General features: G+C 43.5%; 1 protein-coding gene across 1 annotated transcript in view; it reads right to left on the bottom strand.

Annotated features, from left to right (window-relative positions):
• Dync2li1 (dynein cytoplasmic 2 light intermediate chain 1) overlaps positions 1-17121 on the bottom strand; it is a 31476-nt gene that overhangs the window by 4401 nt on the left and 9954 nt on the right. Inside the window, exons 5-12 of the mRNA XM_021218166.2 lie at positions 15800-15888; positions 9118-9304; positions 8020-8088; positions 7396-7473; positions 4964-5040; positions 4568-4638; positions 3234-3331; positions 2738-2830 (exon numbers count right to left, since the gene is read on the bottom strand). Of these exons, the coding sequence (XP_021073825.1) occupies positions 2738-2830; positions 3234-3331; positions 4568-4638; positions 4964-5040; positions 7396-7473; positions 8020-8088; positions 9118-9304; positions 15800-15888 (762 nt within the window). The remainder of the gene's footprint in view (positions 1-2737; positions 2831-3233; positions 3332-4567; positions 4639-4963; positions 5041-7395; positions 7474-8019; positions 8089-9117; positions 9305-15799; positions 15889-17121) is intronic.

Genomic DNA, 17121 nt, shown 5'->3' with positions numbered 1-17121 from the left:
GCCCCACAGGCTTAGCTACCGCCTACTCCCCATCAACCACTAAGGAAACGTCCCACAGGCTTAGCTACCGCCTACTCCCCATCAACCACTAAGGCCCCACAGGCTTAGCTACCGCCCAGGACTTTTTTTTTTTTTTTTTTAAAGATTTACTTATTCATGTATTTTATGTATATAAAATGTATATGTTGAGTGTTCTGTCTTTGTGCACATAAGAAGAGGTAATCAGATCCTTTTACAGATGGTTATGAGCCACCATGTGAGTGCTGGGAATTGAACTCAGGACCTCTTAACTACTGGACCATCCCTCCTGCCTGTCCAATCTTACTGAGGCATTTTTTCCAAATAAGGTTCTCCCTCTCAGATGACTCTAGCTTGTGTTAAATTGACATAAAACTAGCCAGCACAGTGGCATATTCTTATAATTCCTCTGGGGAGGTAAGGTGCAGGATTGTTTGTTCAAGGCCAGTCTGAGCTACAGAATAAGACAACCAAAAAAATAGTTTTATTTGAACAGCTACCATAAAAGAAGTACTTTATCACAAAGACTTCCAACTTGGCATTGTGGTCTGTGGTGGTGGGGTGCTGCCCATACACTGGGGGTTATTTATAGAAAGGTACCTCCATGGAAGCTGGGGGATCTGAATGGAATTCCTGAGCTTGCTTCTCCATCCTAAAACTGCCATGCTCTAACTTCACTGCACACGTGAGAGGGGACCACTTTCTGTTCCAGGCCTAACAGTTGCGGTTTGGGGGTAGGGAAGGAGACAAGAGGAAGGTCGAGTCTAGTGTCTGTAATTTGGTGATATAGGATGTCATCTCTCCCCCCAAGCAAGTTCTGGGTCCGAGGTGTCAGGTTAGTCAGGCCACACTGCCCTGAGAGCCCGCAGATGGCTTCTAGCAGTGATGGACACACCCAGAGGCAAATCCTGAGTATGTTCAAGTCAGAAGCAGCTTTTATTTATACTTTTATTTTTTCTCTCCATCTCTATCATCTATTTATGTATCTAACATCTATCCATCATCCATCTGTCTGTCTATCTATCTATCTTTCTATCTATCCATCATGTCTATCATCTATCTATCTATCTATTCTTTTAAATGAATATGCTATCACACAGGATCAACTCAGACATCAGGACCTCAATGCTACTTTCTAGGGGAAAATGCTACCCAGCAATCAATAGTCATGGAAAGATAGAGGAGACAACATCAAGACAGAGGTCTAGACAGCTGGTGAGACTTTCACCTAAGCTTATGGTTTTATTTTCTCTCTCCATCTCTATCATCTATTTATGTGTCTAACATCTATCCATCATCCATCTGTCTGTCTATCTACCCATCATGTCTATCATCTGTCTGTCTATCTATCAACCTATATATGTCAATCTTTAGAATCAAATATTAATTAAGTAATCAAGCATTAAGTGGTAATCATTGTCACAGCCTTTCCAGCAAAGGCGAATTGTATGAAGAGTCCTTATAGGACAATACAAATAAAACTGGCAAAGATAATTTTTGTAGGTAAGTTAAAAAGAGATTCTAGCTGCTCTGCTGTATTGTCTGAACACAAGGGTTGAGGACAAATGCTCCACTTTCATCTAACATGAAGTCACAGGAGATGTAATTCCAAAGTGTAAGTTCAGAGTTCCACATACGTCAGCATATTACTAACACCTGTGCATGTGACCTTATTAAAGTAATCACAATGCCATAGAAACAGATAATAACGGTTAATGATTGACTCTTGAATACTAATTGGGAGGTGACCTCCAATAAACTCTCCAGCCAAGGCTCATGTACAATAAGGGTTACATTAGGTCGCTTCCTTACCCTACATTGTGCTTCATGCTTCCCTACAGATACAAAGCCATTTCAATATCCACAGCATATTATCAAGTTGTCTGGAATGTGTTTAAATAAAACACTTTGTTTACTTAATTGTAGGACCTCTTAGGTAAAGGGTGAGTGCTAGAAAAATGCCCTGCTTCACCAGGGCCAGCAGACTGCTGAGGGTTGGGACAGTAGACAGATGTCTCCAAGTAACCCCTGTGACAGCGCGACTGTCCGAGTTACATTGTTCCGCATACCCACCCAGATGTGGTCATGCTTCCAGCTTGCAGAGTGTGCTGTACCAGCGTATCCTCATTCAAGGACAGATGGTGTGACATCTTATGCTATCACAGCAAAAGGAGGGCTGACAAAATCTCTGTCCACTACTTGTGTCATGGTGGACCTCACCAACAGTTGCATGCTTTCTTAAGATTTAATACTGAAATGGGGCTGTCTGTGTCTCCCCGTAAGCACTTTCTTCAGGGATCCTAGAGTCTGTCAGGTGTGCCCATGTTGCTTGGTCAGACAGGGAAGAGTCCTTAACTGGACAAGGTAACTTTCCTAGGACAAGGTCAGTATAACCATGTCTAATGACTGAATGAGAAACAAGCGCTCAAAGACTCTTAAAACAAGAGTATCTTAAGTGTCTCCCCAAGTGAGCAGGGGAGCTAGGACCCATCTTAACACCAAGTAAACTGGAACACTGGAAAGGGATCTGTGTAAATATTTACATTACCTTTGGGTGGTGGAGTGGTGGGTGATTTTCAAGTTTCTTTTATATGCATATCAGAATTTTTTTCTACACAGATAGGTATAATACTTAAATGATTTTGCAAGTAAGAAATTAAGAAAATTTTTGAATTTCCCAATGAGTACCATATGTTGGTGAAATTGGGTTTGGGAGTACCTGATCCTTCTGAACCCTCATCTCATCGACTTCACTTTCTGCATACTGTGGGTCTCGGGCTGGGTCCTGGATCGCCTTCAGGGTGCCGGTACTCTGAAAATACAGTCCCCAAGTCATCCCATGCCACACATGCCACACATGCCACAGTGCCATAGTCAGCATCTGTCTACGAGGCCGAGCTCCATCAGAGAGCATCGAGAGAGCCTTGCTGATTACAGCTTCTGTCAGACTCTCAGAAATCTACCTCAAACACACGCCGTGCTCCCCACCTCCAGCCTGGGTCAGGTGTGTCTGTCTTCTAACAGCCAGAGAGCTCTGTATGGAAGGGACAGGGGCACGTCTCTCTCAGCTGTTAATCTCCAGGTTGCTTTGTCTATAACAGTTTTAGCAAACATTTCATCATTTTGGAACGTGAGAGAGAGATGGAGTTATCATAACAGGCCTTTGGGCATTTCTGGTCACAGCTGACAGCTTTCCAGCAATGAAGAACGTGTACCTTTGGTGGGAAGAGCTTTTCATACACCTTTTTCCACAGCTCCATAGGTGAGTGAGCCTGAAGCTTTCCAATGTCACTGTCAGGAACAGGAGGAGACCCTAAAATTAAAAGTTTACCTCAGTTGACTACAAAGATTAAGTTATTGTAAACTATTGACAAGCAAATCCCATTTATTGAAGCACTAGTCCTAGGTCTCCCATTTTTCATCTCCATATTACAGACACATGACTGTGATTATGATTATGACTGTGCTGCCTTGGTTGTTGTGCTGGAAACAGAGGCAGCAAGACATAATGGTGAGCTATAGCTCTGATTCCCACACCCTACACTGGTATCTGTGCCCTGTTAACAGTAATTCCAGGTCTCGATGTTCACAATAGAAAAACACATGCACGCTTGTTAAAGATTTCAGACAGCAGCACCATCTGCTTTATGTAAACCTGCTCACTACCCAGAAGTTCATTACTATAGATAATAAACTGTCAGTATGTATGGCTATGTTCCATAAGTAGGAAAAAGTTCAAATATTAATTAGAACTGTTCAATAATACAGACTGGTAAAGTTTCTACACCACATACACGTGTATAAATGCAGAGTACCAGAGAGGTGTGTGAGGGATCCTGCATACACACACACACACACACACACACACACACACACACACACGCATAACACGCACATGCATACCCCCCCCCAACACACACGAGATTCAGCTTCCTCTTCCCCCTTGCAGTGCTGGGTTGTACCTAGGACCTCATTCATGAGAGGCACTCTACCACTGAGCTACAGTCCCTGTCTGTACTATTTTAATGAGGATAATATATTTATAATTTGAATATTTAAATTAATTTGAAAAAATTAAAAATTCAGTCACTTTCTGGCAATTTTTTATGTATAACCTGAGATTTTTATCCTTTCTAGTGTCTTTATTGTTCCCCAAAATGTTCAACTATTAACCTTCAAGTGTTCCCTTACCATTTTGGTGAGAAAGTATTGATTCACTACTTGAGTGTGTGTGTGTGTATATGTGTATGCATCTAACACTGGTGTTGGGAACTAAACTTGGGTCCTCTGGAAGAGCAGCGAGTACTTTTAATTTCTGAGCCACGTCTCAGTTCCAGCTCTTACTTCTCCATGCAGTACCCTGCCTTCTATCCCAAGTATGTCAATGCGCTGGGAGCTTCATCAATTCTGGGGATACAAATAAATGCTTATGAAATAACCGTCACGAAATAAAGTCAGGAATGGTGGTATGCTGGAGACCAAGGAGGCAGGGAGAGAAAAATCAATAAGCAATTTAAAAAGATTAAGCAATATTAATAAGTTCACCAACCTATTTGACATAAAGAATCCAACCCTGCTGTGATAAACAGTGGTTTATTTTGATCCACACATATTGATTTGCTGTATGGCAAAGAAAAAGATTGTAATTTAGTTCACCAATTGAATATGCTGCCACACTCTAGTATAAATACAAAGGCCACATTTTTATCTAAGTCATGGATGAAAGCATTGACCCAAATGGACCAATACCATTGGCTGTGACAGACTAACACCACAGTCAACTCAAACCACGAGAAAGAACAAAGCCAGAGAAGACACATGTGAAAACCTCCCAGTCAACATAAAACGAACAGAAGAAAATCGTAAGCACGGGAAAGTGGTAAGGTGGAGGGAGATACAGCAGCCAGGGAATAGGGAGAAGTGACTGGAAAATATTTACCAATACCTTTTATCAATACCAAATGCCAACTGGTTGATAACACCACGTATCTTCAGTAACAGAGCTTCTGATTTGCTGGTAAACTTAGAAACAAATGAGATAAATTACATTCTGCTCTCATCCTCTAACAGTAAAAAACACAGCTCTGAACAAGCACAAATGGCCAGAGAATGACAACTTCTTTTCCTTAAAACATGTACATTTGAGCCGACAAAACAGAGGCTGACTAAGGCAACCTCGATCAGCTTGCCTCGGTACCCAGAGTTCATGAGTGCGTGATGTGGAAAGGACCCAGGGAGCTCACCAATCATTTTACCAATTTCCACCATCAGAATTTGTTTTTAATTTGTACATTTGTGTTTGCCTGAAATGTTTGTGGTGTGTGTTGACATGAACATTCTTAATGTTCTAAAAGAAAAATTCCTCCAATCTAATTGGGTTAGTTAGACGCGGAGAAGCAGATATTAAAAGTAACTGTGGCAGCTGCAGGCGGGGACAGTCACACTGGCACTCCCTGAATTGATTTTTTTTTTAGCTTCTTTTTTTTGAATTGCCTGCAGAGCTGGGGGGGGGGGCAATTACTGAATCCTCTCCTGGGTAGATCTAAGAGAACCAAATTGCAGCACCCCAGGATGGTGAAGGGGGGGTGCCTGCCATGATGAGTTAGGCTCTGACACTTGAGTAAGCAGGATTCGGGGTGTGTGTGTGTGTGTCCATCCTCTACAGATGGTCAGTCACTGTTTGCCTTCTAAATACCTTGCTATTCAGAGGAAAGGAGAACGGCTCAGATGTATTAAGTGAAATGAAATATACTTATAAAGCAAAGATAGCAACTTTCTGGTTCCCGTGGCAGGTCCACGGGACAACGTTATCTCTGGTGTAAGAACAGAGGAAGTACAGTACACAGGGCGCACAAAGGTCAGACACATTCATTTAAAACAAAGAATTTAATAATGATCATGTTTACCATGTGATATGTAAAATAGGAAATTTTCTAATTAAAAAAGATTGTTGTACTTAGTTTTACTCAGAAATTATATATTTGTTACAATATAATTAATGTATTGTTATTTTGTAATATTTTGTTTTAATTATATGGGCAAGGAGAAAACCTAAGCACAAATGTGTCTCAGGATAGAGTGGTGGGAGAACATTAGGTTTCTCACCAACTCGTCCATCTGCTGCCTCTCAAACCCCTCCCTCCACTCATGCTGGTGCTCCTGAGTCAGCTCAGTGCTGGGACACCCTCCTCATCCCCCCAAGCCACCCCTTCCACCTTCGGAGGGTGACTCTCCACTCCTTAGTGGAAACGAATGAACTAGAAACTTCCTCCCCATTGGTTCTTTTCAAAATGGCAAAAAGACTTTCCGAAGCATTCCATCAGCCTGACACATAGGCAGAGGTCAGGCTAAGACGGTAAAGAGAACACATAAAGAAATGGGAAGTGCTCTAAATGCATAGAAACGGAACATACACACAATACACTGCAGGTCAGCTAGAAAAGCAAAAGGCTCCGCCCTGCCCCGGGGCTCTACATTTCTCTGAGCCCTTTGACTCAGGAAAGCCGACCACCAACTATTTAGTCAACAGCTAAGATGGCCTTTGTTGTTGTTTGTTTGTTTGGTTGGTTGGTTTGTTTGTTTTTGAGACAGGGTCTCTCGGAAAAGGTAGACTATTTTAATTCCCACAATTAATCTTTTAACGTACAAACATTTTAAGTTTGCCTAGTAAAAGCAGTTCAGAAATTAAGGTAGTATTTTTCAGCAAAATTATTTTATATTTTATATTTTGTTTAAAGGATAACCAGCAAAATCTGGCCCACCTCAGAAGATCATTACAACCCTGTGTCTTCGGCCGGCTTGCACCTGAGCACTTCCTGCCCCATCCATCCATCTCCTGGTGGGGGCTGTTTGTTTACTCACTGGCTCCACAGTTCAGGCCCGCACCCCTTCCGCCCATCGCTCCTCCTGAAGCAGGCAGGCAAGTTTCCCATCCGGTTTTACCTCAGAGGATTCGAAGCTTAAGTGGCTTGCCTAGAATCCTTGTCTAACAAGTGACACTGACCTGGGCAGCTCGACCCCAAAATTCATGATTTTAACCTCTATACCAGCATTGCTTTTACATAAAACAGCATCTTATTAAAGTTCCGCCCTAGTCCTCCCTCCTCCCGGGCCCTTCCATTGAAGGAATATAGCTTCTAATTCGTGAAGATAAAAAGAATGTGTGAACACACCAACATATCTCTGAAGGTTGCCTGGGCTTACAGACACAAGCCGTGGAGGGTGGGGAGGCCATGGGCAGAGGGCTCTGCAGGGGCCCCGTCTAAGCAGAGCTTTAGAGGTAGGAAGGAAGGGGGCGGGGCGAGCTCAGGTCTCCACTATTCCCAACTGGGCAGCCTGCTCCCTTCTCACACGCCCAGAGGGCAGGGATGCACTGACCATCAGCGAGGCTCCATAGTAATGTGCCACGAAGCGCAGAGTCTTACATATCACCTTCCTCTTCTCAGGATCAAAATCCTGTGGAAGAAAATTATTACAGGGAAAAAAAATAAGCCAGAGGTCTCAACAGCTCACTCGGGGAGAAACACATTCTTTGTTTTTAAATCCCCTCCCTGAGGAGTCCGGCTCCGTCACCTTCACGTTCCCGTCTGGACACTGAACAAGCCGCAGCCTCCCACTGCTATCAGATCTGTTTAAACGCTTGGCTTCAGAGAGTCCAGATATAAGCTCACATTTCATCCTGCGCAATACCCTAAGGACTCCCTGACAAGCCAAGATAAGAAGAAACTAATTTCCTACTTTCTTCAATTTAAAGTTGGGATGTAAATCTTATCCCTCAGTGCTAAGATTTGTTTTTTAAGTCTTCTGCCTCACCCCGTTCTAACCAATGGGCTCACTTTCCTGACCTCCTTGGGATGCCCTTATCATACCGTCCTTTCTAAAATCTTTTACATGGGTGTCTCTGAGCTGGTCCCTTCCAGCGGTACTGTTCTTATTTCATCATTTCCCCATAAAAGCATAGCTACACATGCCAAATCAACAGCTAGACATGGAAGCACCTACCTGGAAAATATCATATTTACTTCCAATAATGACCAGAGGTATTGGAAATGGGTCAATTAATTCCCGGTCCTGTTAATAAACAGATATACTTGATTATAGCTGTGTATTGCTATGTCCTCAGGAATTTCTGTTTACTTCAGAAAATACCTTTTATTCTCTTCATTGATGTTGACCATATTTTCTGTCATAGAGTTTGCTATGATATTAACTTCCACTTTGTGCTATATTTTATGTGTGAAGCCAGAGATGGCAATTATCATACCACCACGGTGCTCATTCACTTCCGTGGTCTGCTACTCTGGTTGGTTGGTTGGTTGGTTGGTTGGTTTTGTTTTCCAAGGCAGACTCTCTCTGTGTAGCCCTGGCTGTCCTGGAACTTGTTTTGTAGACCAGGCTGGCCTCGAACTCTGATCTGCCTGCCTCCGCCTCCCGAGTGCTCCCCCGGCTACTGCTGGGCTGTCCTAGGAGGACATCATCTTTAGGGAGTTTCCGATTCATGTAAAGCGAGTGCTGCTTGCCTGAGTTTGGCTCTGACACTTTGTAAGACACAGCTGCACAAATTATGGACACTAGGAAATGTTTCTCTTAGTTTTCTAGATGATGACATTCCAGACTGTATCTAAATAACTGGTGCTGCCATCACAGCAACTTTATAACTTTATAACTTAATAGTTTTTGGATGATGGGGGAAGTCACATGGCAGCCACTGAATGAATGCAGACATGTGTTGCTGGGGAGGCAGCTGAATCTCTTCTCCTGCTTCAGTCTGGAGCTTCAGCCAGCCTTTCCCAGTTCAACCCGGATTTTCATCTTCATTTTACAGAGATTATACAATCAATATCAAATCTCTACTCTAAAACTCCCTTTCTCTTGAGTGGTAAGGTACACCGCAGTAAACACAGCAGATGTCTGACCAGGAGACATCAGCGTCTTCTCCTTCTCTGGCTCTTATGGTTTATAAAATTGCTGTAATTTTCCGGTAAACCGGTTCATTTACATCAAACAAATTTTAAGTCATGCAGAAAATGAAAGAAGCTGTATTACAGTGCTGTCACACTACAGTGTGGCACTGAGGCTGGAACAAAGCGGGCAACTCACCGGATGGTCCTTCTGCACCACGCTCCACATTCGTTGCCGCACCTCGGCCGAAGCCTTGGAGCTTGTCTTGCCCAGCTTCATTATCACCTTGTCTACATGGCTTTTTGTGGCTTGCAACAGATTTTCCATGGTTGACCAAAGATCATTAGGTTTGGAAAGGTCCAAAACAAGAACAATAGAAAACGTCCTAAAGAGATAAGACGGCTGTAAACAAAGAGCTTCCCAGGGGTGACTGTTTTGAGATTCAAATGTCCTGACATTTATCTAATATAGTTACAAAACCCAGCATGCCATTATTCCAAGACGGGGTGAGAGCTCACTTAGACCCTTGTGTGCTCTGGTCCCTCCCGACTGGTACTCAGAATGACAGCTAAGAACGATGCAGTTCAGACAGAGAAGCTGAACGCAAACGGTCCGATGATGCTACGTTTAGACCTGACTTTACCTGGTGCTCCACAGAAAAGGAGCAAAAACCTCAGTGCCAAGGTCAGCAGCAACGCAATGTGTACAGAAGGGACACACTAACAAGCCTTACTGGGAAGCCAGCGGGCTTGCTTAAGCTTTTTCTAGATAGTTTCCCTAGGCGTGCTGATGCCCATTTTATGGATCTGAAATTAGAAGTGCTTATTTCTATAACTAGTAAGCTGAAAAAGTGCCTTAAGTCAAAGTCGTCTGTTTTCCAGCTGTCCTACTCTGCCTCTGGGAACACAGCTCTGATTAGCAGAGGACACTGCCATCACCACAGGCGCTGGGCTCCACTCCCACACAGCAAACATAAATCTAAATCTAAACTCTACAACAAAATAACCCACTTAAAAATAGATTCCAATAACTCCAAAAGATAGCTGTTGGCCAAGAAGCATGTGAAAAAATGCTTGAGGACTGGAGAGATGGCTCAGAAGGTTCAAGTCCCTGGTTTACAAGCATCTATGACTCTAGTTCCAGGGGGTTCTGACACCCTCTGCTGGCCCCTGTCGGTATTGCATGCATGTGGTACACAGATACACATAACATGCAGGCAAAACACAAATACAAATAAAATTTTTAAAAATGCTCAACAATTTCAATTATGAGAAATATGTAAAAAAAATCTTAAAATGAGAGTGTGGTCTCATAGCTGTTAGGGTAGCTGTTACCTAAGAAAAGACACAGGAAGTAAGTGCTGCTGAGAATTCGGAAAATTTAGAACTGTGCATTGCTGGCAAGGGTATAAAATAGCGTAGCAGCCTTGGAAAACAACGTGGCAGTTCCTGAAACAGCACAACAGAAGCGCCCCATGGTCAAGCATTCCATTTCCAGGTCTATGCCCAAACTCTGAAGAATATTTGTTATCTGTTTTTTGAGACCTTGTAGCCCTGGCTGTTCTGGAACTTACTATGTAGTCAAGGTTGGCCTTGAACCATCTGCTTGCCTAGGTCCCAGACTTCTGGGATTATAGGCACGAGCCACTATGCCCAGAGGGAAGCTATGACTGAAACAGTATGTGGATATTCGTGTTCATGGCAGCAGCACCCACAATAGCCAAAGGGCAGAACAGCCCAAAAGTCCATGGACGGATTGATGGGCAAACAGACTGTAGTATAGACAGATGATGAAGCATTACCCACTATTACAAAGGAGGGAAGTTCAACACATGCTCTACTAGGCAAATACTCCATGACCTCATTATATAAGGTACCATGGAGTCAAACTGCTAAGAGCCCACAGGAACTTCACTTCAGGAAGCCCAGGAAGCCCTAGGAGCGAATGTGGTGGTGCTTGCTGTACAACAGTGGACATGTGCTCAACGCACAGAAGACCTCACCAATAAGTGCATCAGTGTTATGTTATGTATATTTTATGTTTATGTTTATGTTGTGTATATTTTAGCCAACTGAAACACACACACACACACACACACACACACACACACGAAGGCTTTAGAAAATGGTCAGAATAAGTATGAAGACATTTAATCATGGCCGACATTTTTTTTTTTTGAGACAAAGTTTCTCTGTTTTTCTGTGTAGGCCCAGCAGTCCTGGAGCTCTCTCTGCAGACCAGGCAGTCCTGGAATTGACAGAGATGCCTCCCAAGTGCTGGCATCACAGCTGTGTACCATCACGCCCAGCTCAGAGCCAACATTCTTACTCAACAGGCAAATATGCTGCTAGGAGACAAAAATGATGCTATGCAGTTTTTTTTGTGGGGTCAGTCAAACCAGCTATTTTGAGTAATTCATACAAAACAATATCTAAATTCTGTGCCCATGGTCTCAATTTAGTAAGGATACTTTAGATTCTAATATCAAACATATCTGTAAAATTACTGTCCAGCTAGTCATTTCTATGTCACCTAATTAAGTTTATAAACAGTCTGCTTCTCTAAAGAATCATATACTAAATATGTAGTAATAAAGAAACTAATTTTACTTTTAGAGCTTTAGCATATCATAGTTTGGTTTTGTTTTTATAAGACTGTTGTAACCTTTTTACTATGATCAAATAGTACAACATAAAAATCACTTTTAACCCTGAAAACAGGCAGAACAGAACCGGCTTACCTAACTTTTTGTTTCTAGCACTGTCTCTCTGACCCTTCTTTATGCCAAATGTTATCTAAGTAAACAGCTTAGAAATTCTTAAAGTGAGGCTGGTCCACAGGAAATGTTCTATTGCAAGTTAATCTGAGAAGGCAGGGCCAACTCCATGCCAGGCTTCAAGTGGGCAGTTACAGAGACAGGCCTACATCTCTGTCTCCAAGAACTGGGCAAGTCCATGCAGTCCAGGCCTCAGAAGCTGCCCTGCCAAGCCACCTGGCCTGAGGCAAGGACAATGTGTCAGTGGCAGTTTCCAGACTTCCTCAGCTACTTCTTTTCCAGCCCCCACACCCCAGGAATGGACCGTCTGTAGAGATGGACCCAGCAGATTAACATAGAGGTCACCTACCCTGGAGTTCCCTAATGTGCTTTAAATCAGGCTGTGAGCTCACTTGGGGGTCTCTATCTTGGTAACGAGAGACCCCAGCATGTGGGACTTCTGCAGAATAAAACACTCTGCATATAATTTGAGTCCAGGGAGTCATTCTTCAGTGAATTGTCGACCCTTACAAATCAAAGTCTGAGGAAACATTCTGTTCTATGAACATTATGTCAAGGGTAAATAACATCTAATTGCATGTGGCAATATATCAGTTTCTCAATGTGCTGGGGTTTGTCCTAGACAAGGAAATTATGTGTTAAACTAATTCCAGTTTAAAAACTATCTGTGGTTAGCAACTACAGGAAGGGAAATCCTCACTAACCACACCCAATCTTGGACCCAGACCTTGGCCTAATTCATTACAACCTGGGTCCTTCCCCTCTCCCAAAGCTGGCTCCAGCTGTGCTAGAGCCTAGGGACAGGAAGTCTCAGATGCCACACAGTGAGGTATTAAAGAAACATAGAAAGTTTTCACATCCTGTAGAAACCCGAATTTCCACGAGTCTGTGTGGCCTAGTCGCATACAAGTCTGTCCTCTGCTTGCTGCCTTCCTGCCTCTTGGCAACACAAGGTGGCAGCGGGCTCTTAGCTCCTCCCCACCCTCACCATCTCCACTCTTACTGCCTCTTCTCAATGGTCAATTACAAATGTGCTACGTCCTAGGAGGCTTTGCTTATCTCCATTAAAGAGCCTGGCAGTGGTGGTGCACATCTTTGATTGCAGCACTCGGAAGGCAGAGGAAATCTCTGAGTTCAAGGCCAGCCTGGTCTACAGAGTTCCAGGGTAGCTAAGACTACCTCAAACAGAGAAATCCTGTTTGAGAAAAAAAAGTGGGAGGAAGGAAAAGGAAGAGGAAGAAGAAAGAAGAAGAGGAAGAAGAAAGATGAAGAGGAAGAAGCAGCAGAAGGGAAGAAAGAAAGAAGAAAGCAGGAAGAACAGCAACGACAACGTCAATGTAAAACGGTGTAGCTGGTAAGTTCTTCTTAACAGACAAACCGACCACCCAAAACAAAGCAAGAAAACCAAAACAAACAACAACACCCCTCAGAACTAATATCCCAGGGAAAAGGTATTTGTAAGCAGAATCGCAGGACCTCCCTGTATATACACAGCCTAACTGAAGGGCCTCCATGTATATACACAGCCTAACTGAAGGGCCTCCATGTATATACACAGCCTAACTGAAGGGCCTCCCTGTATATACACAGCCTAACTGAATGAAGGACCTCTATGTATATACACAGTCTAACTGAAGGACCTCCACATATATACACAGCCTAACTGAAGGACCTTTGTGTATATGCACAGCCTAACTGAAGGATCTCCACGAATATATACAGCCTAACTGAAGGACCTCCATATATATATATATATATATATATATATATATATATATATATATATATATCCGAACTGAGCATCTTGTTACCAAATGAAACTTCCAATACTGGAAACTGGTTACACCTAATTAAATTGTTGGCCAAAGGGGTTCCATTCCAACCCCCAAACAACCTAGGCTGTTGTTAGGACTATATAGGTTGCTCTCCACAAATTGGCAACAAGGCCCCACTGCTAAAGACAACATCTACACAACACACTGAGCACAGAGAAATCAAGCTGGTGACTACACAGCCTTCACCCCTGTGGGCTAGCGTCTTTGGAACAACAAGGTACTCTGCGCACTACTGAAGGAGAAAAGTATGCACCAACTCAGCTACAAAACCCTTCTATGTATAACAGTGTCCTGCCTACAAGACATGCTGGTGCAACGATGCACAAAGCTTGTGAGAGGAAACAACAGATATCTGACTTCATTTAAGGCCCACTCCAGAAGAGGGAACCATACCCAACAATGCTTGCATAACCAAGAACCTGACACTAGCTAGCTTAGGGACCTTGGATAAAACCAAACACTTGTGTTCCACTAAAAGAATACAGCAATTTAGTGACTGCTAATGACACTCTGCTGCACTCAGCCACATCAGAGAAGCGTCCTGCAGAAGACAGGAACAGACAGAGACCCACAGCCACACGTGCTGAGAACCCAAGTCCTGGGACCACTCGGCCTTAACCCCATTGTCTCTATTGAATACCTCCCCCATCAGGGCTCAGGGAACCCTGCTGGAGAGGAGGCAGAAAGACTGTAAGAGCCAGAGGGGCTGGAGGACACCTGGGAAACAAGGTCCTCTAAATCAACAGGTCCTGTGCACACGTGAACTCAGAGACCGAGGCAGCATGCACAGGGCCTGCATGGGTCTGCACCAGACGGGGCCCCAGAAGCTATGACAACCTTATAAAGGAAAACTTAGTTTTGTCTAGTGGAGCCTGTGTTGACTCTTCTTAGTTGTCAACTTGGCTACAATTGGAATGAACATGCTTGTGAGAGTTTTGTTTTTTTTAATCTAAATCTCTGAGGTGGGAAGATCCCCCTTTAATCTGGGCCACATCATCTACTGGTAGCCTATCTAAAGGCATGAAAGAAGGAAGCTGGCTCTCTTTGCTTCTCTCACTCTTGCTAGCAAGTCCATTTCAGGATTCTAGCACATACTGAACAGCAGCTGAGACATCCACCCTGCTCCCCACTGCAAAGCCGAAGAGGAAGCCTGCTGGTGAAAACCATCTAGTTGTGGGGCCCCAGGCCAGACTGGGTGTCTTACAGTAACTCCACCTCTGCGAGAGCTGATGCTCTGTTCTGAGCTCCACAATCACAGGCACTCATACACCATACACACACGCACAGGCACAGGCACACACACACATGCACACATATGTGTACACATGTACACATACACACATTGCCCACACCCACATACACAGGCACCCACGTGCATACTCACACACACATACGCACGCACGTATACACGTACACATGCATGCACATGTATGTACACACATGTATATACATGCACACACATGTATGTGCACACATACACAGGCACACAGATGCACACATACACACACACATATACATGATACTGCATGCTTTTAATCCTAGTACTCAGAAGGCAATAAGGTGGATCTCTGTGAGTTCAAACCTACCTGGGGCAATATTGCTAGACCCTGTCTCAAAACGAATGAGAATAAACCTCTACGAATGAGAAAAGCAACTGTCTTGTAAAGAAGACATGATTTTGTCCCTAGGGGTCTTCATGCCTTAAGTGTGACAAATACTTGCGGGGTCCTCTGTATTTGGTTTAGGCAATAGCAACGTTTTGTGCCAATCTCTAATAAGAAATATTCCAGATTTAACGTATCTTTTTCTTGGCTAAGATCAGGTCCTAGCAACACAGAAATGTCCCAAGTTTTCACATCTGATACGGCCAATGCATGGGAGCATCTGCGGGTTTGGGGTTTACCCCTTGGTTCTGGTTCAGTAGAGAGGCCTCTCCTCTTCAACACAGGCATCCTCTGGATGGAGGCCAGTGACATTAGCGCGCTAAACTCCATGGAGACCGACACCAGCCAGCTGAGACGAATCCCATGGCCGAGTTAACTCACACTAAGATCGAGTGGAAAGAATCAAGCTTTTAATACCTCTGAAAATGAATTCATCACCCAAATCCTGTTGGTCACTTTCCCCTAGCAGGCTTGTAAAGTACATTGCTGGCAGCGTGCACCTCACTCAGCCCTGGCCGGAGCATCTGCTCTGGAAACACTACAGTCCCAGCTCATGGGAAGGAAGGGGCTGTGGTCACCCCCAGACGCCTGTGACTCCCGCTCACCTTAAGGTGTCGACTGTAATTGGTATGCTGATTAAGTCCAGCAAAGAGGTTCCTCCACCCAGTTCCCAAAAGTGAGCAATGTCTTTTGGCTGAAAGAAAACAGAGGGTTTAAAAATATTCAATTTACCAATTAAAAAAAAAAAAAAGAGCCGGGCATGGTGGTGCACGCCTTTAATCCCAGCACTCGGGAGGCAGAGGCAGGCGGATTTCTGAGTTCGAGGCCAGCCTGGTCTACAAAGTGAGTTCCAGGACAGCCAGGGCTATACAGAGAAACCCTGTCTCGAAAAACCAATTAAAAAAAAATATTCAATTTTAAACTTTAAGTGTTTTGTTGTACTTTATTAGCACCTAGCAGTAATAATTATAGATACAAAATATTCAGCCCTCATGAACCCTTTCTTCTTTCTTGAAACATTTTCCTTGAAATACATCAAATGAATTCTACGGAGCCAAGGAACAGCAGAGATACACGCTTTCCTGTGAAAATAAATACCAGCTCTGTCTATACCTAATAGAAGGTACCCACAGTGCTCCCAACTTCATAAATAACAGTATCATATGAAATATATACTGAAATAAAATTTCTCCCCATGGTCAGCGAATGTTCCGAAGGACAAGTACTTTTGTTCTATAAGGAGCTGTTGTATGTTTCCATCTAGAACTCAGACTGAAACATTTAACCTGACAAAGATGTGAGGCTCTGAGAAGAGATTTAGAAAAGCCCTGTGTTACAGTCCAAAGTTTAGAGGAAAGCAGGTGACAGGCAGTTGTCACCTGGGTTTTCATGTGCCTGCTGCCATGAACGAGGATGGTGGATGGCAGTTAAGCTCATTTTAGACAAATATGTGCTGTTTTCCTTTCCTCGGGACAAATTCTCATAATCTAAAACCATTTTACTGTTGTTGATACTCAATCACTAATGTTTGTGGAATGAATCAGTTTTCACTGGAAAATCTCCCTTGCTTCACAATGTGACAAAGGAAGGTTTTACAGCCCTTCTCGGAAGTCAAGATTGTGAGAGCAGTTTCAAGTTTCCCATAAAAAGGATAGCTCACATCATAAACCATGTGAATCACAAAACGAGATGCTCCTGCATCTCAGTGTGTCCTTTTCTTTTTAATTTCTCGGTTTTAATAACCCACTTTTGTAGGTAGATCTGGCAAGCAATAGCAGACACTTTCGATTCTTGTACATTTATGTGTCCTCTAACTCTTTCTTTCTCCCTTTCTCCCATTCCCCCTTCCTCCCTCCCTCCCTTCTTTCCCTCCTTCCTTCCTTCCTTCCTTCCTTCCTTCCTTCCTTCCTTCCTTCCTTCCTTCCTT

Source organism: Mus pahari, chromosome 18, assembly GCF_900095145.1.
Source record: "Mus pahari chromosome 18, PAHARI_EIJ_v1.1, whole genome shotgun sequence".
In the NCBI taxonomy this organism is placed as follows: domain Eukaryota; kingdom Metazoa; phylum Chordata; class Mammalia; order Rodentia; family Muridae; genus Mus; species Mus pahari.
This window is presented reverse-complemented; position numbering and strand designations above follow the sequence as displayed.